Consider the following 22,004-nt stretch of genomic DNA (forward strand, 5'->3'; position numbering starts at 1 on the left):
ATTTAAACTCTCAATTTTGTTTAATTTAGCAGTATTACCATGTTTTGCAAGACAAGAAAACAAGGCTGACAGAGGCTAAACAACCTGGCCAAAGCACAAAGCTGTAAGTGGCAGAAAACAGGATTACAAACACGGTCCAACCTTAATGACAACATAACTTCCAGAAGCTTTAAAAATCTACAGGCCCATATTTCAAGAGCTTCAAAAGTCATTTGAAGGCAACTTGGTGTTCTGCACCTCAAATATTTTATGGGTTTAGGCACAGGAAGGACTTAAAGTTTAGGTCTAAGACTAAAATAAAAGAAATCCTTTCCTCTTTTTTTTCCCTTTTCATTAAATTATCAGCTCTGTGAGGGCATTACATCCAGAGAAAACGGCACTCAAATGTATACTGAAGCACAATTATCATGTATCTACCAATGATTTATATATGCATACTTTTACATATTATAGAGATCATTTTAAACCAGCTTTGAATACAGCCTAAATATGCTGTCATTTAATCCTTGCTAAACCCTGATATTAGCTATACTACTCAATAATGTATTTCATACTGTAAAGTGAAACAAAATCTGCTTGAGAAACTTAAAAACAAACAAACAAATAAACCCCCAAACCCCACACATTTAGATCTCCAGATTTAGTTAAAAGCACATTGCAAGTGTCAAACAAGATCAGTTCTCTAAAGGTAAAGGTTAAAAGAGTCCCAAGAATCTTCAATTTTCATCGAATATTTCTAATTCCACTGAATGTACTAGATGTTATTACCCCAAGCAGAACTAATGTAAATTACATTTGAGAAAGTTAATTCATGAAAATGGAGCTTGTACAAAACAATATACACACTAAAGAATTTTCAAAATCCTGCCGTAAAAACAGAAGAAACAAATCTACCTGATTTGGTTTAATCTAGTGTTCACCGAACACCTTACAAAAACAGTTTGGGAAAATCTACTTTCTAAATGACAGATTGGAATTTAAGGGCCAGGTAATCCGACTTTCAGAAGACCTTAGAAATCATCCTGTCCAAATTTCCACTCTGAAACTTTTTCACATCTATGTCAAGATAAGTGACAGGGCCAGATGTCAAATCCAGACTGACTCACAGTGTTCTTAAGTAACTTAACAAGGTTAACTAACTTCCCAATATCATCAACTTAAAGAATTTTCAATATAGCATTTATAAATTTGAATGTAATATTCCTCCCTGCACTGGATACTCATCCAATAATAGCTAACACTTACCATTTCTCTGGCCTCATTAGTGAACTGAAAGGTACTCGGTAGAACTTCTATGTTGGTTGCTCGTTCTAATTTGTCACGTCGGTCTGTTGAAATATTAAACCTAACACGATCGCCTTCCAACAGGGTCACCTTGGATTTTGTATCTTTGTCTCCAAAGGGAAGTTCTTTAGGAATCATAAAGTCAACTTTAATGCGTCCTGGCAACGGGTCATTCTGATGAGAAGGAAAAACTATTTTAGCTGGAGATTTCCCATCCTTCTAGTGCTACGTCAAACAAGAAGAACACACAGCAAACCCAGGTTACTTTTAACAGACAGCTCCCTAAAGGGAAAAAAGGGGCTGACAACCTAAGTCCACTTTGAAAGCTCTGTGCTCTATGGTCATGTGATACAACCATAAAATCCCAGAGGGCAGTTAAGATCCTGCACCATGATGCTAAGAGGTCTTATTTAAGGGCAACAGTTTTAGTCTTTTGTTTCACATAACCTTGGCCTTAATTGCCCCAATCTTATCACCTCATCTCCCCACGAAAGAAACAAACTCCCAGTGTGCTGGGTGGTAGCGGGAACAAATGGACCCCCGAACTATGTATTTTCCAACTTAGCATTTCTTTTGCCCCTTTCCCCTTATTGACCAGTAAAACAACAAAACAACAAACCACATTCACAGAATAACCAATCAGTGGTTTCTCATTTAGTTTAAGTATAAAGTATCCCATTGTTCCACTACCATATAATGACATTCATTGAATAGAGTAACATTTCTGTTACTGGTGAGGCAAAGAAGACTCTCTAGAAAAGTAACACCTACCTGGTTTTTACTGGGTACTTTGGGGATAACTTTGGTTACGGTTCCTTCAAAATGTTCAATGCTGATATCTTCAAAAATGACTGTCCCTTGAGGCAGTAGTCTGACATCTGTTGCAACCTCTTTACCCTGAATCAAAAGCGAATGGAGTGAGGGTTATAATTTTAAGTGTTTCCTAATTCACTGCTGATCTTAAAAGAAGGTCAAAGATGAAATTAGTTAACTATCTTACATTTCTGTCCTTGATTGTGAATTCCACGTCATCTCCAGGCTGTAAGGTGTCTAAGTCACCTTTAAATTCACTATAGTGAAAGAATATCTCTTTTACAACATCACCTCTTTCAATAAAGCCAAATGCCTCCTGAAGCCAAACAAAAACCAAAAACAGAATTATGTACCATTAAGCATATGTATATGATGACAATTTACAATCAATTAAAACTTTCAAAACAGGTATACTGCCCAAGAAATATAAGCTGATGACCAAAAAAATTAGACTGCCATGGAAACAATATAATTGGTAAAGTCTAATATTCTCAATTAAGCAGACCATTTTAAAGAACATAATAAATGAGCAATGGCTGGTGTGCTCAGTGGACTAAGCACCAGCTTGCGAACTGAAATGTCGCTGGTACAATTCCCAGTCAGGGCACATGCTGGGTTGCGGGCAAGGTCTCCAGTTGGAAGTGTGAGAGGCAACCGATGGATGTATTTCTCACACACTGATGTTTCTCTCCCTCTACATCTCCCTCCTTCCCTTCCCCTCTCTAAAAAGAAATAAATAAAATCTTAAAAAAAAACAAAACAAAACCCAAACATAAAGTAACCAAAGGTTTTAGAGGATAAAATTTAAGGTTAACAGCGAAACATTTTTAAAGGGAACATGAAGAAAAACAAAAGGCTTAGGTTTGAAGTGTAAGACTTAAAGTCAAAGAAGAAACTCAAGTGCTTCACATTTGATGCCACTTACCTTCATGGCACAAACGACGCCCTGACAGCGGGCTTGTTTCTTTTTCACCAGCATAATGTTTCGAGCACTTACAGCACCAGTACTAGAAAGGAGTAAATTGCGAGGGGGTGGGAGGGGAATCGAGGAGGGTGACAAATGTATTGGTTAGATATGATGAGTCTTGAGAAACAATAAACTAGTCTCCTGAGGCCTTAAGAGTTCTATCACTAAAAGCAAACATAAGGTTTATGACACATGACCCTTTTCATATGGCTTCATATGCAAGAAACTTTTGCTCAAAACCCCTAGCTTTCTAAACGAGGAGTGCATATAGAGATCATTTTTCTCTTGGACTGTTAAAATAACACCATGGGCACAAGATGTTCTATTCTGCTTTTCTATTAAAACAAAAGAAACAAAGGCACAAACTGCATGCAATCAAAGATAAGGAAAGTTTGTTTTGGAAAGGTCATTCATTAAACATGCATTTGAGTAGGCATTATGTGCTTCAAGTGAAGGTAATGGAGATAGATGGGTGAGAGAGGAGGATGGGTGAGAGGCGAGGATGGGTGAGAGGCGAGGATGGGTGAGAGGCGAGGATGGGTGAGAGATGGTCCCTGTTTGCAGTTACTGAATTACTAGGTTGGCCAAGAAGTCTGTTTAACTTTTTCCCATAAATCAAAAACCACACTGTTCATTTTCTCAAATAACTTTACTGATTTGGATATTTTGAGTACGTCAGCTATCTTCCATGTGATATAATGTTCAACATTTCTAAATAATGTCTCTATTTGATCCCTATCAACTTTAACTAGTCTACCCAACCAGAAAGCATCATTCAGCAAGAAATCTCTAGCATGTAACTTCATAAAGCACTTCGGACACGTGATCAGTCACAGCTCCTTCTCTATATACTGCACAAATCCTTTTTTTGTGTTTCAGTTGCATTTTTACCTTTCTTGGAAAAATAAGGCATAATATACGAAAAATGTTGTATATTTTCTTCCATTTTCAATATTTAAGTGGCTGTATAAAAATTCACTAATTTGGCTGACAGTGACCAGAGGGGGGAGGGGAGGGAATATCAGGGAAGGGGGAAAGGGTTCGAAGGAACTAATAATATAAAGGACACAGAGACAGTAACAAGGGTGGGGTGGAGACGGAAGGGAGGTGGGGAGGGTTGGGAGTAAAGGGCAGAAAACTGTACTTGAACAACAATGAAAATTTAAGAAATAAGTAAATAAATAAAATCACCAATTTTGATTTAAAAAATGCACAATGATGACAATTGTTACAATACAATAACAAAACTGTTTTGAATGAAGTTAAAGACAACTAAGCGCTACTAGAGCCATCTTATAGAAAAACCCAGCTTTTTGGCTAACCCAATAGTAACTATCCTATCAAATTTTTTCTGATTAAGCAGCCATAAAAGAAATATGAGTAAACATAATAATTACAGGAAAAATTCACTGTCCTTTAAAAAATGACTCACCTTCACTGAAACCAGTTAGATACACTGTATGTTGCTACACTGTCCCCATCTTTGAGCAGCAGCAATGTAAATTTGATTTTGTTTTAAAGTTGGCAGACTATATAAGATGCAATATATTTATTTGATGTAGTTGTCTTAAGAGGTGCAGACCAAGCAATTATTTCCCTAATTCTCCATGAACAAATTGCAACCCAATTGTGCTTATTTCAAAAATTGAGCAGACTAACAAAGACACTGAAAAAAATCTCACCTGCCTTTACAATTTACTATAGGCTTTGGAGTCAGACTGGATTTAAATAACTGCTATTTAAAATTTTAGGCAAGTTTGCCCTGCCTGGTACGGCTCAGGGGATTGAGTGCCCCGCTATGAACCAAAAAGTCATTGGTTGGATTCCTGGTCAGGGCACATGCCAGAGATGCAGGCCAGGTCCCCAGAGTTGGGGGTGTGTGAGGCAGCCGATGGATGTCTCTCTTCCTCTCTCTCTCTAAAAGTAAATAAAATCTTTTAAAAAATTGTAGGCAAGTTACTTTATGAGAACATACTTCATTTAACAAATGAAGAAACTTACTGGGCGAGGTTCTGAGGATTAACAGCTACTCAATACAATGCTTGGCACACATAAGAACTTTAAAAAAAAGGTTAAGCAAAGCGCTTTCATTGGCTCCCTCCTCAAACTCAAGCCCTATCCGCTAGATTCCTACTTGAGATTAAACTGAGATATTCAGATGAAAATTTGTAATATCCATCCCTTCAAATCAACCTAATTCCTTCTAGTCTTACAAAAGGCAATGTTCAAGGCTAACAATTCTGCACATGCTCTGGGGGCTTTTGCCATTATAAAGTGCCTTTCTAGCACTGTCTCCACCTCCCACTTTTAACTTCCGTCTGTACTTGTTATCTTCCATCTTATCCACCCCAAAATACAAATAAACATCCCTAGGCTTTCTTAACTACACTTTCCTTAACTGTTTATGCTGTGGAAACTGATGGCTCTATCTCCTGCTTATTACTAGCTCATCTTAGACCTACACATGTAACTGCATATTCAGTATCTTCATCCAGAAATACAGACACCTCAAATTCTAAATGCCAAAATAAGTAGAATTCTTCTCCCACCCTTACCTTAATATTTCCTGTGCTGTATATCCTTAGTTCAGTTAATGCTATCATCACCTGTCCCAAGCCAGAAAAATGGCACGTGGGACATCTCTTCCCTTAATTCCAATACACACTCCTGCTGGATCAATTACAGTGCTTGATGCCTTTATTTCCTGAATGTGACCTGACTTCTCCACTGGACGCCCCCTGACCTTTCTGTATTGCCCCCCATCTTTCACATTAACTCATACAGCTGCCTCTAGTCTAAGATATTCCTACTCTCCAAAAGTTTACCATCGCTACCACTTCCAACAATCTAAAGCTAACATACTTAAAACCACTCAAAGACTTCTCTGATTATGAGATAGTGCTTAGGTTTCACCTTCCTATGATCCAGTCACTTCAATCAACTCCAACTATTTTCCTCAAATTATTTCCTCCACCTAGATGCTCTTCCCCCACCCCCCACGCCCTTCCCTCAAAACTTACAACAATGCTGCTTTTGCAAAACCTCCACTGACCTCTGGAACAGCTGGCTCTTTGAAAGCTATTTTAATTATCTTCCTATTTCTGATGCCCTGTACAATGCCCACCATGGAATAGGCCCTCAAATGATTAGCTGATTAATGAAAAGTTTAAAAGGCCATAAAAATTATCCAGACTTAAAAGCTACATTTTTAACTCCCTTCAAATTTCTGTAAAAAAAAGAAAATCACCTAGGTGGAAAAACTTACTGTTTATTGTTATCAATTACAAAGTTTATTTTATCTCCGGTTTCCAGCTGAACGTTCCCTTCCACATCTTCAGGGGTATAGGTCAGATAAAACACTTCCTGTGAATTAATGAGTTACTGTTATTATATGGGCAGGATGCACGTTTACTGTGTGCTGTGACTTACTTTGTTAAATACCTCTTAAACTGGCATTTTAAGCCAAATTCCTTAAAATTCGATGCTTTGTAAGAAGCACACAGTTTTATTACGTGACCGCGCACTCCCCTCCATGATGCTGATGACTTCTGCGAGTCCACAGCTGAGCAGCAACCCAACTTCAAAAAGCTTACACACGTGGAAGCATTTGCCCAAAGACTGTAGTTACATTTCAAAACCAATTTTCATATAAGGCATTCCAAACAAAAAAGCCAGAGTTAGTGCTTAAGAGGAACCAGGAAAAAGTCTCCTCCCACAACCCCCCAAAAAGTGAGTTAAAAAAGGAGCATTTCACCTTAATGTTCTAACTAAGGTCACACTTGGGCAAGCTAAGACACTTGGAAGTCCTATAGATTTTGGTTTTAATTTTTTGATTATGCTGCACTCAAAGCCTTAGAAACCAAATTTAAAATTGATTTTTATCAACTGCAGCTTACGTTTTCTATTTTGAATTTTAAAGTACGCTTATAGATCACATAGTGGATCAGGCAAAGGTTTAAGAAAAATACACAAGTTTACCCCATTACGTTCGTAGCATACACTCCCTGTTGGACTCTGACCCGGGGCAGCTGGAGATTTACTCTCTAAGGTGTGAGGAACAGCGCACACAACCTACCAGTCAAAAAAAAAAAAATTTCCATTGCTAATCATTTCAGGAGCAGCACTGTGCAATATAAAATGAATTTTCATATCCTCTATACTAGACACAGAGATGCACTTTAGTAGGATCCACAAGAGGATGCCATGCTGCCAAGTCTCACACTTACAGTACAGAAGCTGACTGTAAGTGTAAACTCTGGGTTATTTGTAAAAACCCAAATTGAGTCTCGACCGTATTTTTATTTCAGGTCAAGAAATGCCAGTGCTTCTGATATAATTTTAAAATAGTAATTTTTATATATTATAGCTCTCTTCCGTGCAAGCTGAGGAGACGGGGAGAATCTTCCTTTTCTAATGTGAAAGACACGCAAATGCAGGGCCCGAAGAAAACATAAAACATCAAAGGCACTAACCTGTCCATTCATTCGTTCTTCAGGGGCGATTTCCTGTTTTATCTTCACCAGTTTAATAGCAATGGGCTTCCCGGTCCTCCGGTCAGATGATACTTCGAATTCAACATCATCTAAAATAAAGAAAGTGCTGTGTTTGTTGTACTCATTTTGGTAAAATTGTCTCTGACTTTCAAGCTAAACTTCACGTAGCACTTCAGCTGCCTTACACCAGTGACTCCCCAGAGTGTGGCTCCTGGACCAGCAGCGGCGTCACCTGGAAGCTCAGCAGAAAGACAAATTCCTGGGCCCCACTGCAGACCCACTCAAAGACAAACTCCGGGCACGAAGCACAGCACTGTTTTAACAAACCTTCCAGATCTACACTAATGCTTCAAAACCACTGCTTCAGACTAAGCCATGTCTTAGTTTTCGTGGCATAAACACATACTGCAAATAAGGCAATATAACAATCATGACCTTTGGCAAGTTTTTTAAACCCTTCTGTATCTCATGTGTAAAGTGAGAATTCACCAAAACAACACTCTCATTGGGCTTAGAAAGTATGTGGTACTCCAAATACTCATGTTGACCACTGTTCTGACCGCCCCCGAGATATTTACAAACACACACACTGATACCCGGTAACTTCAGTCCTTTAGTAAGCCGTAGATTTTCACGCGTCAAACTGGCTTCTACGATGCTGGCCAAGGAGCATTTTCATATAGTGCAAGTGGTGACACAACAAGAGTTATTTTTTCAGGTACTACCAAAATCATATCTAGTAAAATAATCAAAACTAACATTATAAAAGTTTAATATTTTCATGGGCCCAAAATTGAATACAGTATAATGAGTCATATTGGGGGGATAACTGTCAAATCTTCCAAGCATTTATTAAAAAATATTCAAGTTATTTTTTAATCAGTTAATCTTTCATCCCCCTGAAGACAATACTACAAAGAGATCAAAATTTTGCTAGTCTGCTAGTTTTTTATAGACATACTGCAGTAATTGGTAGAATTAAAAGACCAAAACTAATATTCTCAGGAGCTAGCTGATATGGAAGAGAAATTTGTGATTAATTTGATAAAGGAGAATCAGCAGATTTTACCTCCTACTTTTAAGTCCTGCAGGTTGCCATTATACTGTGAACAGTGGAAGAAAAGTCTAGCTTGACGTTCTGAACACTGAATAAATCCGTAAGAGGTTAGCAGTTTTTCGATAACCCCCGTTTCACGCAGTGCTGCTGAAGTACCATTGGGGTACCCATTGTGTCCATTGTTGTGGAGAAGGTTTGCATCAAAGCTCATCTGTTTTAAAAAGAAAAAGAACGCAATACATACAGATCTGTACATTATCTCCACAGCATAGGTCTGATGAACAAATCATGAAGTTTTTATTATAAAAAAGCAAAGAAAAAGGTAAAATAGGTAAAGGGAAGATGATTATGGGCTTTTATTGGTGAAATGTTAATTTAGCCAATAAAACATTTCAGAGCAAATATTTGAGTTACTTTGGGAAATCACCCCAATTTATGGAAGGATTTTTGCTTACAAGACAAACAGAATTTCTAGAGGCTAGTAATAAGGTAAACCAACCATATAAGTAAAAACTAACTTTAAATTACTAAAACAATTTCAAAACAATGGTAACTAATATTCAAGAGATGGCAACCCAAACTATGAGCACACTCCCTTAAGAAATTTATTAACATCTACTTTGAAATTTAAATAGAAACTTTAATACTATTTGGTAAGCCATGCATCTTAAAGACAGTAAGTTAGTAGTGATTAAACAACAAACTTTATATGCAATATTTATGTCAAGCTAAAAACTATCAGAATAACGCATGCTTAGATCCTTTAGGAGAAACCAATCCAAAACAGTTAGTTAGAAAACAAAAGTTTTCTAACATAAAATTCCAAGAAAATAACAGCTCTTCAATTCTAAAAATGTTCAATGACTTGACAGGTACTTTTAAAAAGTCTTCACCTGTTTCTGACACTGATAAAATCTCTAAGTGCTTTTTTGTTTTTATAATCAGATAAAGCAAAGGAAACATTCCTTAGTGAAAAGAGGAACTATTTAGATGAAACAAAACCTCTTTAGATCATCAAATACTGTCCTCACATTGGGTATTTCATTTAGCCATAAAAATAAATTATTTTACCAAGTGAATCTTAAAATAGGACAAAATCCATAGCAAAAGTTAGGTCTGTGTTTCACTTACTATGGCTGCAATGTATCTACAGCTTTACAACTAGTTTTACGCCTTTTCATTGAAAATTTAGTTTGTAAGCATTTTCGTTTAAGTATAAAGTTGAACACTACTAATACAAGTATTTTTCATTAGAAAAAAATCATCAAATTTCTAGAAAGATAAAGCCAACTATAAATACTTCAGTGTGTGGGATGGCCAAATCATGCAAACCAAAGTTCACATCTGTAGGTGGTTAAATTCTCGTTATTTCACACTAAATATTGTTCTATTTGACACGCATTAACTCTTTCAATTTTTACAAAAGCCCACGAGAAATATTACCCCCATTTTAACAATGAGGAAACAGACACAGAGAGGCTAAATGACTTGCCAAAGTCAAATGATAAGAGTAGTCAAACCAAGAAGGCCTATCTCTACAATCTGGACTCTAACCTACTGGTTTCTCAAACTTAAGTTACCTAGAGATGTAGTGATCTGGTTAAAATACAAAATCTGATTCAGTGGGGATTTTGAGATTCTCCACTTCTAACAAGTTCCCAAAGTGATACCAATGCTTTTGATTCTTGAGTACACTTGGACGAGCAAGGCCCTATACTACTAAACTTATCTTTCAAGATTCAAGGTGAAGGAAATGCTTTGGAAAGCTGGAAAGTTAGAAAGTGAGTCTGCAGGGTATTTCAACCAAACTGGCCCCCCTAAGCCATGCTCTTAACACAAAGCAAAACAAACTGGGATGACTGCTTCCCTGACTTACAGATCTCTGATACATGGGGGTCCTCTTTTGTTTTTTTGTTCCAGATGAGGTAGAAGATGAAGATAAAGGTAAAGAAAGTGAAGGAGGGGCTGCTGGAGGGGGAGGAGGATCTGATGGCACAGTAAAAACGTTCTCCATCTCAAACAGCTGCGATAACATAGCACACAATGTTTATAACTAAGGTAACAAATTAACACATAACTGACAGTCAACCTGTGTATCTTCAAAGATTTACCATAAGTTACACTAGCAATGTATAACTTATTTATCAGATTTCTGTTGACTTAAAGAAATAAATTATAGCATCAAATTGGAATGTATTTTTTAAAGCTCTTACACATTCCCTAATCTAAGTTTTACAACTTTTAAAATGCTAAATAGATTCTCTAGTGGTTGCTACACTGAGACAATTCAGTCCAATTTCTTCTCAACGTCCCACAACTTTACACAGAATCCAATATTCTCAATCATTTGTCTCCTTAAAGTAGGATACACACAGCATAAGCCAAAGAGTGGGGGTGGGTGGGGGGATGTAGACAGACAGAGAGAGAGAGAGAGAGAGAGAGAGAGACACACCACACACACACACACACACACACACACACACACACACACACAGAGTCCGGCACAAATAACGCCCCTCTTCATTACAAAATCATGACTATGAAGATCTGTAACCTAACAACATCACACTCAAGCACACCATATGACATTTTAGGTGAAATGTTCAAATTAAAATGATAAATCATTAGACCCATATTATTACCCTACCAACCACACTCAAGCAGGCCTTACTTCTGCCAGACCCTGTAATTTTTTGGCCCAGAGATATAAATTAACTTTTATAAATATTTATAGGAGAGGTCTTGCTGATTGCTAAGTCAGACCACACATCACATATATTACCTAGGGTTTGAGGGAAGAGTGGAAACTCTGAAAGAGGTTTACAATGAAGCTCTACTCCCTCACTTCCTTTTCAGCATATCAGTTTATAATTGCCCAATTAAGTGGACACACAAATTTAGCTATCTAGTTTAACTAAACCACCCATACGAATATGTCCTCCCAGCAGAATCTAGACAGAAGGGAATGCTAATACGGCAAGCAGGGGCAGAGTATGGAAGCTGACACTCCGAATCCCTGTACTAGTTCTTTAACGTCTACCCTTTGAAATTAATGACCACCTTATGAGATCTGACTAGTGTGCCAAGACCAAGACTATGGTACAGACTTACATTAGCAGCAATAAAACATACATGTATATCATCCCTCAGATATTAATTCATGATACTATGAAGTATCCAAGTATACTTCTGGTGAGGGTGGAAAGTTTCTGCATTGTTAAGAGGTAAACTTACATAGCAAACTAATATTCAGAATACAAAGATTAGGCTAAACAGAAAGCACTTCCATGTTAAATCCATTTCTACAACTCACATCGATGAAGTAGAAACCTTATCTTTTACCCTTTTGAATAAAGATAAAATGCTATGCAATTTGTATTATCTTATCTAATCAGTCTAAATTGATTTTTAAAAAAACCAGATGAAGAGGTAAATACACATTCTCTTCTTTGGCACTTCATCCTCTATTACTATAAACTGATAACTCCTTTTGGAATTCCAAATCTTTATTTTTATCCACTTTAGAGAACTAAGAAGCTAAAGATTAAAAAGAAAAACTGCCCTTTATATTTCTAAATTCTGAAAATTTTCATTGTTTAGTATTGCATACTATTGTATTTTCTCAATTTAGGATTACTAGCTAATGAACAATAAATTTCCACAACCAATTTCAATTTCAGGAAATCCCCAGCTAAACTTCACTGTTTTTACAAACAAGTTTCTAGCTTGGACAACCGGATAGACTGTAAGTCAATCCTCCCCCAGGCTCATCTTCACATGCAATGGTCACCAAGTCCTATCACTTCTACCATTAAAACACCTTGTATCTACCTCATTGACTATACCCCTAGCGTTTACCTTTCTTATTAAACTCTAGCCACTGCTCTTAACATGTCTTTCCATCCTCAACCCAACTCTTAAAAGTGGCACCATTTCTCTTCAAAGATGTACTTCTGAATGTGTTACTTTAAAATCTTAAGCTATGTCAATTCTGAAATACAAAATCCATTAAATCCTTGCTTAAAAACATCTGGCAACATTCCTACAGAATAAAGTCAAATATAGTGGGCCCTTTAGAACCTGCCCCCCACCCCACAAAACTGTCTTCTCCACTCGTCACATGTGTTTTCACTTCTGCGAGTCCACTGTTACCTTCCAAACTCTACCTTTGAAGAAAGTACTGCTCACCTTCAAACATCCCTTCTCTGAAGGCTTTATCCTCGGCTACAACCTCCCCTCCAATCAAAGACCACAGTGAGTACTCCAATCTGAAATCCTAACTTCTAAATAGTACAGATGGAGTTTTTCTAAGAGACCAATAAATCAATGCTAATAAATCCAATCTTATGTGAACAATTTCAGTGTAGGCCACAAATACTGCCCCCATCTAACGAGAGACAACAAATTCAATAAAATAATCTAGGGCTGATATTCAGATTTTCAGATTAAACAGCTGAGAATATAGTTTTCATAATACTTTTAGAAAAGAACCAATTGAAAACATTTTGTATCTGAATAATTAGGAAACACAGAATTATAAACAGATTGTTGCCAACAGGAAACTACAGACCTACCTCGCAGTGATAATCAAATATTGCACTTTCAGTAGTATTTGCTGAGGATACTTTTTCAGCACACGTTTCAAAGGATGAAAGTTGCTAGTATTAAAAAAAAAAAAAAGAGCGAGAGAAAACGATCTACGAAGCTACCGAAGAACACGACCGCCGCTGCCCGGGCAGCCTCACAGCGAGCGCGGCGCGGAGGAAAGCAGAGACTACTAGCAGCGTTGGGAAGTGCTCTTGCAAAGCTGTTGAGTAGGCACAAACTTCTGGTTTCAGATCACGTGTTGTGTCTTCAACTTAAGTGTACTCTTCTTTGGTCTTGTTGGTTGTTTCAAGGCTTGGTCTTTGCCTGATCTGAACTTGAAGAAGCAGTTTCAGGTGGTAAAGTCTGTTCTGTTACACTTCATACTAGAGATAAAGAATGAAGACATTAAGTATAACTTCCATGAAAGAATCCGGGACAGAGGGTGCACAGAGAGACAAACTCATTTCATTAACTTAGAATCATTGGTCCAGCAAGTAATACAGGGAACTTGGAAGTATATTCATTTGATGTTATGTGAGCAATCTCTCACATGCTAGTGGATGCCTCCTGTAGCATCATATGCTCAAAATCAGAAATTTTAGTCATTGCTGACACCCCCTTCAAGCTCTAGGTTACATAGTATAATATTGATATTCAGTATAAGGCTTTTATAAGCAGCTAGCTACTTTATAAACAACAGCTACTGTGTTAAGTATGGTGGAAAATCTAAAAAGAAATTCACACCATTAGGAGAGTTTACACACTTGCTGAGAAAAAGCAGAATATAGGATAAAATGTCAAAAATTAATTTGCTCAATTAATAAATGGGTGCCAACTACATCACATACTAGAAATACTGTGTATTGTTTAATCACCACTGTATGGGCATCAAAGCAACATGGTGAGCAAAGTCAAAAAAGGCTTTTATAAAAGGTAGAATTTGAGGTTCATTTGGAAAAACAGACATATTTTTAAGAGGAAGAAAACAGCTGAGTATTTCAGGCATTAAATATTACATAAGCCAAGGCCCAATACACCACTAAATTCTAAGTTCCCTGAGAGCAGGGAATGTTCCACCATCCATGTGATTTTCTACTCCCAGCCTTCAGGGCAGTGGATCGCATGAATGACTGTGTGACGAGTGTGGCTTGTTGTTGCAGAGGAATTGACAGGCCAGTCTGGCCAGAACAGGGGGCTGGGTTCAGGAGAAACGGGACATGGGCTGTGACAGGTGTAGTGCAGCCAGATTATGAAGCTTCTCACCTTGATGTAACAGGAAATACAGTATTAGTTCTTGATATGAGTATTAAGTCCTGAATCCTTTGGGAGATGACTTAGTGAAGGAAATAGAAATGTCATTGAGCTGTTGCCATAAATAGATGAGAAATGTCTACAGAATAGAAACAATTAAGATGAGATAAAATGGAAAGAGAAATGAAATAGATGTCTAAATAAAACTACAGAATTATGTCTTGTATTAGCTATAAAAATGATTTTGCATAGACTCAAATGTAAACTAAAATGATTTATCTGGGGAGAAGGAAAAGAAAGATTTGGTTTTAGATATGTGGAAAGATGAATGACGTATCTGGGAAACATCACAAATAAAAACTATAAAGAGAGAGGTCAGAGGTGGTGAAATAGCTTAAACTAGCAGAGCTCACTTCTAATCACTGATACTTACTAGTAAAATTCCAGGAACAAGTTAAATTATTTAATCTAAGTTTCAGTTTCTCGTGTGTAAAATGGAATCTGGGTAGCAGCTGATTTGCGGCCTTTCCCTCTTATCAGTATCGTTCAGATTTTAGTGTATGTGCTGCCAAGTAATCACTGTGGCCATTTTGGGGGGTGACTGTATCTAACATTCCATGATGTTACATTGTTACTTCAAATATTACATTTGTCCTGGTCACAATTTTACTTAAATCATTCTCCTATTACCCAGACTAGCTACTTCTTATTCTCAAGTCACCTGGGAAGCTTTAAAGTATACCTATGGCTAGTTCCTACTCAAAGAGTAATTCAACTGGCCTGAAGTAAGGTTACTTCCATAATGATCGATTCCTCCCTCTCCACTTCCACACCCAATGTTGCAAGTCTTAACAATGTTCTTTAAAGATCTTTTATATTCATCTTTTGTCCTAAATGAAATCATGTTAGTCTAGGTGTCTAACACATCTGTTAATTTCCAGGGTCAATCCCTTCCATTTTCTATCAAATAACAGTACCAGACTGATCTAAAACTCCCAATTTCATCTCATCTCCTTGTCCAAAATCCTCAGTGACTTTTCCAGCACTCTACACAGGAGTTTCTCTTTAATTCTTATTATTTTGCCTTCATTGGTTGATTTTTATGTGCCCTGACTAGGGGATCAAACCCATAACAACATTGGCATATCAGGATGACGCTCTAACTGACTGAGCTACTCGGCCAGGGGCTAGATGGTCAGTTCTTAATTCTGGCTGCATATCCAACCCAACCACCACCTGGACCCCACTCTGACATTGTAATTTAACTTCACTAAGGTTAGGTCCCAGGTGTTGGTATGCATTCTTTATTCCCCTTCCCCAAGGTGTCTCTGACTTGCAACCAGGGTTTAAGAACTACCACTCAAGGTGCCTGTATCCTACTGGGTTGGCCAGAAAGTTTGTATGGTTTTTTCTCCATAAAATAAAACACACATTTTTCATTTTCACTAATGACTTTATTGATCTGGGTATTTTGAGTATGTCGGCTATCTCTTACTATTGGCTCCTAGTGGGTGGAGGCCAGGGGTGCTGCTAAACATCTTCCAATGCATGGGACAGCCCTACCGCAAAGAATTATATGGCCAAAGTGTCAGTAGTACCAAGAAACTTCACAAAACACTTCTGACACATTCGATCAGTCACAGCACCTTCTCCATACACTGCACATATCTTTCTCTGCTTTTCGGTTGCATTTTTACCTTTCTTGAAATAAAAATATGTAGAAAATGTTGCATATTTCAATATTAAAATAAGTGCACAAAAATCACCAATTTAATGACGTTAAAGACAACTAAGCATTAATAGAGCCACCATACTGGAAAAAACAAACAAACTTTTTGGCCAACCCAATATAAAGTCTTGACTACCCAATCAAGAAATAACCTCTTCTTTCTAAAAATACGGATTTAGAGCACTGGTTTAACCTTAAAAGCTTAGGTCTATTTATAAACCTAAAGACCTCAGAACTGCAATCTGATGATACTGATGAGAATTTCAAACTAACAAGGTTGTGTGTATTGAAACAAAGAATCAAGAGAAACAACTTATCTTGAAAAACTTGAATTGAGTTAACCCAGTCTAGGGTGTTAAGAACTGCCAGGTTTGTCACTTAGTAACACAGACACAAGGTGCTTCCAGAATCCAAACCCAAAATATCCCAGGGCCAGTCTTGGGCATTAATAAGGCCTATTAGGATCCATCAAAGTTCAAACAAACCCACCAACTATCATGAATAATTGAGACTGGCTAAATTTCATTTCATTAGTCTCTTCCCAGCTATGAGATTTCCATGGTTAGCTAAATGCTTTTCAATCAAATTAACACTTAGTAAAACACTATAAAGGTATCTGTTGGGCATTTCCATAAAATTGGCTCTCCACTCACGCCAAGATTACTAACACTCATGGAGGGTAATGAATGCCTTCTGCCTGAGCCCCCTCAACGTCAGTGCGTCAGTTCTACCTCTCCGAAAGCCAGGCACTTAACTCACGTGGATTTGCAGAGCACCACTCAAAAAACTAAGGAACAAATTAAATAGGGATCCCGCTCCCTGACTGCTAAGTGATCAACTGCTTTCTCCTTTGCTCCATATGAAGACAATATCACCACTAGTTAATTACCAACTATTATATCATGTTGTTTCAGGAGTTAAAGCCAATTCCTTTTCTTGAACTGAAAAGCCAACTGAAAACAGTTAATCCCTATTTCACCTGTCTTAAACTTATCATCACCTGTTTTGTTATTTACTAGCTCTTTCAACTTGCTGCTTTACCTGAAGAGCCCAGCAGAAGCCAAGCACAGTGGGCACCAAATGTAAATGTTGAACTAAAACAATTTATGTGATCTCAGTAATCAATCTAAAATGTATCACATAATTCAGCTTACCATTTTCACAAGTTATCCTCAAAGTTTGTACAAGCACACACTTGAGGAGAATGTTAATGAAAGTCTACAAAAGTCTCCCATCAATAACCCACCTTTTTCAAAGTACCTTCTTCCTTTGAGAAGGGCAAAGACCCAAACAGGCAGCACAGGAATGAAAAAGTTCTCTCAACTGTTGATTTTTTATAAATAATAATTCTTGCTTTTAACTTTATAGTTCATGTTTCTTGGTGCATTAACTCAAGTTAAAAATATATTACATTTTGCTATAATCTGCATAACTGAAGTGCTTAACAGGTTTTAATTCACTTTGACTGCAGCATCTAAGGAAAGTAATTAACCAGCTTCAAACAATTTTTGTCATCACCATGTTGAATATTAGAAAATCTAACTGCTCTAACTTTCTTTTTGTGCATGCCTAATAATAATGATGCTGGACTGTTTGGTACCTTACCAGCTACTAAGTTATTAGAAATTATGTATCATCTATCACTTAACTGTGCCTCTACATACAATAATACTTTGAAACAGGATAAACACCAGTGTGGGAAAAGCTGAAGAAATGCTTCAGACACAAAATTAGGTAACAGTGTCAGACCAGCAACGTCCAAAACCAAAAGAAATATAGTGCCAGTCGTATACATAATTTAAAGATTTCTAGCAATCACGTTGAAGTTGAAACAGGTAAAACTATTCAGGTGGAATTAACTATGTATCCTATTTAAGCAAATATATCCAAAATGTTATCATTTCCCACATGTAATCAATCTAAAAAATGAGTTTCACATTCCTTGAAATCTAATGTTTATTTTACAATTACAGCACATTTCAATTCAGAATTGTGCACAGTTCCAGTGCATAAATAGCCAGTCAAGGCTAGTAGCCACCACACTGGTCAGAGTGAGCAGACTGGTTGGTAAGAGGAAAGGGCGCTGGCATGCATAATACAACAATACTAAGTATAAGGCCCCTAGGCAAAGACCTAACCAACTGGACCATAGCAAGAGTCTGTACTTGCATCTGAGAAGCAGAAGTACATTAACTAGCTGGCTGTGTACTGGCTGTAGCTGCACATGCGTGGATAGCCCACATGTTCAATGTGAAACACTGCTGATCAGTTTACTTTCAACTACACATTAATGTTTTACCTCAGAATAAAAGGATAGACTCTATACAAAAATGCTCCAAAAATAAAACTACCATTCAATACTTCTGAACAGAATACTGCCTAGAGAATACCATATTCAATTTAGTACCGATAATGAAAAATGTAGTATAATAGAATTCCTCAGGCTTAGCTAAACAAAAAGAGAAGTTTTGTACTGATCTGTTTTTTAACTAGGTGATTCACACATTCAAGTAGAAAACATTCTAATATCAAGACAAAGAAATTTTTAAAACTCCCGATTTGGCAAAAAGGATTTAAAAACAAGAAATGACTGGATTCAAGAAAACAAATCATTCCTACCACAGTGATTTTACCACTGCAGACATTCCAGCGATTAAGTCTTTAAAAATAGTTATAATTCTAGCTGTAATTATTATGAAAAAAATCCTACAAGTTTTAGTTATCTGTATAACAATTTGGGTCAAAGGTTTCCAAGTTAATTTCCTTGCATTTTGAAAAGACAGAGCTAAAAAGACAAATCAATTCTTCATGTTTAACAAGATCACAAGATTAAAAATTTTTTTTTGTAATACAGCTCCAAAATTCAACTCCTTAAAAATCTATCCAAACCCATTTGCATGTTTCAACTGCCTTGTCAAGAGTATGCCTCTCACAATGAGAATAAACTTAATGCCACAGAACTGTACATTTAAGAAAGATTAAAATCATTATTGTATGTACATTTTATCATAATTTAAAAGAAAATATTTCAAAAAAATGTTGAATGGCCCTGAAGTGTGTCTTTAGGTAGAATGAGAGGAAAACAGGAGTAGGATAAAACATGACTGCATCAATTTTCACACTCATTTTTGATTTGCTAGGACTTACTAGAATTTTCAACCACATTCTAAAGGTCATACTTGTTAGCCAGAACTTATTTACAAAAAAAGAAAACCTATCTTCCATGTCTCAAATACTTTAGTTTTCAACTCAGCTGCTATAAATACTCATCTCCATGGTAAACATCCAGAGCAGCTGCAAATCACTACCATCTCTTTTATTTCCACTCAGACCACTATCATCTTTTATTTCGGGCCCAGGGGTAAAAAGAAACAAGGCTGAATATTTATTTACCTGGATTTTATGACTCAGGCGTATGCCTGTTCAAATGTGTAAGTCCCCTGCTACCTACACCAAGAATACCCTTTACTGGTTAGTATCAAAAGGACACCAAGGTATATTGCCCCTCAATGGAGTATTGAGAATGCATGCCTTCTAGGAACCCAAAATGAAAATTACTCAGCGTTTGATGTAAAATAACTAATATTAGGTGAGCTGTAATTTACTCTCTACATCTTATAGACCGGTAGCTCTGGAAGAGAGCTGCCAGTTCATACCGTCTAGATAAAAAGCTGTGTCTCTCAAAGGAAACAGACTTCACCACCAGTGTCTTAGAACGGTCTCCCTTCCCCGCCACCCTGCTTCCCAACAGTTTAAAGAGGACTACATTCTTTCACTCGTTTTAGATGCAAAACAAGGAAACTGCCTAGCAAACAATGTTCCGATTTTTGTGTTTGCAGATTGGGATATTTTAGGTGGCATTCCCTGCTTCACTTCTGAGCCAAACGAGAGGAACCATCTGGATGTTTTTAAAGGAAAACCTTAAAGTAAAAAAACGTGTCGCTAAGACTTCGTAAAACATCGGATGGTAAAAGCCTAGAAAGTGTCTCCGATCACAGCTCTAAAAAATCAACTCTACAATGACGAAGCCAAGCCGTCCATTGCACAATGTGGGGCTGGCTCTTGCAACATATGAGCTAGAATGGATGGTAAGGAGGGCCGATTCCACTAAGCTCTCACAGAGCACGCCCTAACTTCAGGATAGAAGGGTAAGTGAATGCCATGTGCCTAAGATTAGGGGCTGGTTCCCTCGATCAGCCGAAGAGGAGGCGAAGAGGGAAAGGCAGGATGCAGTGGAAATAAGGATGACAACTCGGCCGCGCTACAGTGCTAAACGTGGCTGGGGACAAGAGGTGTCTCTGGGCAGTGACATGAAGCGGGGCCTTAGCCCATACACAAAGGAAGCACCACTGCCGCACTGCGCTCTGGTACTCGTCAGAACCTCAAGCAGTTGACAGCCGGGATCTATAGGGTCGAGTTAGGGTAGGCCGTTTTCCTCTGCCTCTGGCTCTTCCAGCCTCACACAAAGGACCGCGCCACCACCCCCTCGCCCCGCCCGCCGGGACTTGTAGTTCCCGTTTCCCTCTCCAAACCGCAGAGGAGGAAGCGGCAAGACTACAATTCCCAGCAGCCTCCGCGCAGTAGCCCCGCACCCCGCCTCCATCTTGGCTGCGGTCGGAGCCTCCATTTTCGCTCCCCTCTCCCCTTTAGTCACTGCCACCGCCACCACGCGCGGCCGCCTGGCCTCGACTTCTTCCTTCGGCTCTGCGGCCTGACGTGAAGCCTAGAGCTGAACGAGGGCCGGGTGTAAAAGCCCAAAACAGAGATTCAGGGTGGTATCTTTCCCTACCCGGAGCTTTAGGATGGCCCACTTTGACTTAGAAGTCTCTCCCGTTAACCTTGGTCTTCTCTTACGCCCTTAACCTGGCTCCTTGCTACCCACAGTTGGACCCTAGGGTCGTACTCACCCCAACAGCTCAGCGCCCCCTCTCCAGCGCCGCCATAAGCAGCACGGCCCGGTACGTAGGAATAAATCTCGCTTTTCTCGCGAGAGTTGCGGGCTCTAAGCGCGTGCACAGGAAGGGGAGGGGAGCGTATTCCTAACACGCTTGCGTACCAGGACTGAGTGACGCCCGCCAGTACGCTTCGCTTAACCGATACGGTGCCCACGTTCCACTATATTTCTGCCCCAATAAACTGGGGGAAGCAATCTCGGTGTTTACTGACAATGCTGGGACTCTCGGGGCGGGGTGGCAGGTGACTTTTTGGCGTTTCTGACCTTTGCTAACCGGAATATGGTGGAAGCAGGCAGACCTGGGTAAACCTGGAGGGCGAATCCTTTAGAGGGCATAGCCAGCAATACCATATAAAGGATTTCTCTTTTCTCAGCAATGATCCAGAAGCCCAGAAGCCTCAGTTTCTCCTCACAGTGCGAACCTTCCTTCTGTTTTCTGTTATATTAGACTGGACTTTCTATATGTATAGGTCACAGTTTTAATATGGTAATGTCGAAGTCTTAGGTGAGGTCTTTGTCGCCTAAAAACTATATTGCTTGCAAAAGGCAGGCAAGGCAGCATAATCATTAAAACAGAAACAGACTCCTTTAACTGACCTTTCTAGTTATCCGTGGTGTATCAAGTAATCAAAGAGGCTGAATCAGTAACCAAAAGGCTGAAATCAGAGCAAACCATCTTGAGTTCTAAGAGGAGGCGGGTATCCTGCTTCTCATGTTCAAAGATTCTCTCTCTACCTAAGTTACTATTGATCCAATCTGATACCACCTCTAACCTGCCTTTGTTCTGTTTGATGCCTTCCCACGCTTGCCTAGGCATAGATATTTGCTTCAGTTTCAACGCTTTCATAGCTTACTCTATCCTGATTATT

The 22,004-nt window shown here is 38.4% G+C and overlaps 1 protein-coding gene across 4 annotated transcripts in view; it reads right to left on the reverse strand.

The window, feature by feature from the left end:
• Window positions 1-21,196, reverse strand: part of CSDE1 (cold shock domain containing E1) — a 33,350-nt gene extending 12,154 nt beyond the window's left edge. Inside the window, exons 1-11 of one of the 4 annotated variants that reach the window (XM_037038863.1) lie at window positions 21,089-21,196; window positions 13,189-13,584; window positions 10,491-10,637; window positions 8,627-8,825; window positions 7,537-7,646; window positions 7,043-7,135; window positions 6,330-6,427; window positions 3,023-3,104; window positions 2,285-2,413; window positions 2,056-2,181; window positions 1,246-1,458 (exon numbers count right to left, since the gene is read on the reverse strand). In XM_037038863.1, coding sequence (XP_036894758.1) covers window positions 1,246-1,458; window positions 2,056-2,181; window positions 2,285-2,413; window positions 3,023-3,104; window positions 6,330-6,427; window positions 7,043-7,135; window positions 7,537-7,646; window positions 8,627-8,825; window positions 10,491-10,628 — 1,188 coding nt within the window. In that variant the 5' untranslated portion in view covers window positions 10,629-10,637; window positions 13,189-13,584; window positions 21,089-21,196. The remainder of the gene's footprint in view (window positions 1-1,245; window positions 1,459-2,055; window positions 2,182-2,284; window positions 2,414-3,022; window positions 3,105-6,329; window positions 6,428-7,042; window positions 7,136-7,536; window positions 7,647-8,626; window positions 8,826-10,490; window positions 10,638-13,188; window positions 13,585-21,088) is intronic. The other 3 variants (XM_037038865.1, XM_037038864.1, XM_037038866.1) reach the window with 3 other exon arrangements.
• Between the last annotated feature and the right edge of the window lie 808 nt (window positions 21,197-22,004).

Source organism: Sturnira hondurensis, unplaced genomic scaffold, assembly GCF_014824575.4.
Source record: "Sturnira hondurensis isolate 20B ecotype Veracruz unplaced genomic scaffold, ASM1482457v3 Scaffold0024822, whole genome shotgun sequence".
Taxonomy (NCBI): Eukaryota; Metazoa; Chordata; class Mammalia; order Chiroptera; family Phyllostomidae; genus Sturnira; species Sturnira hondurensis.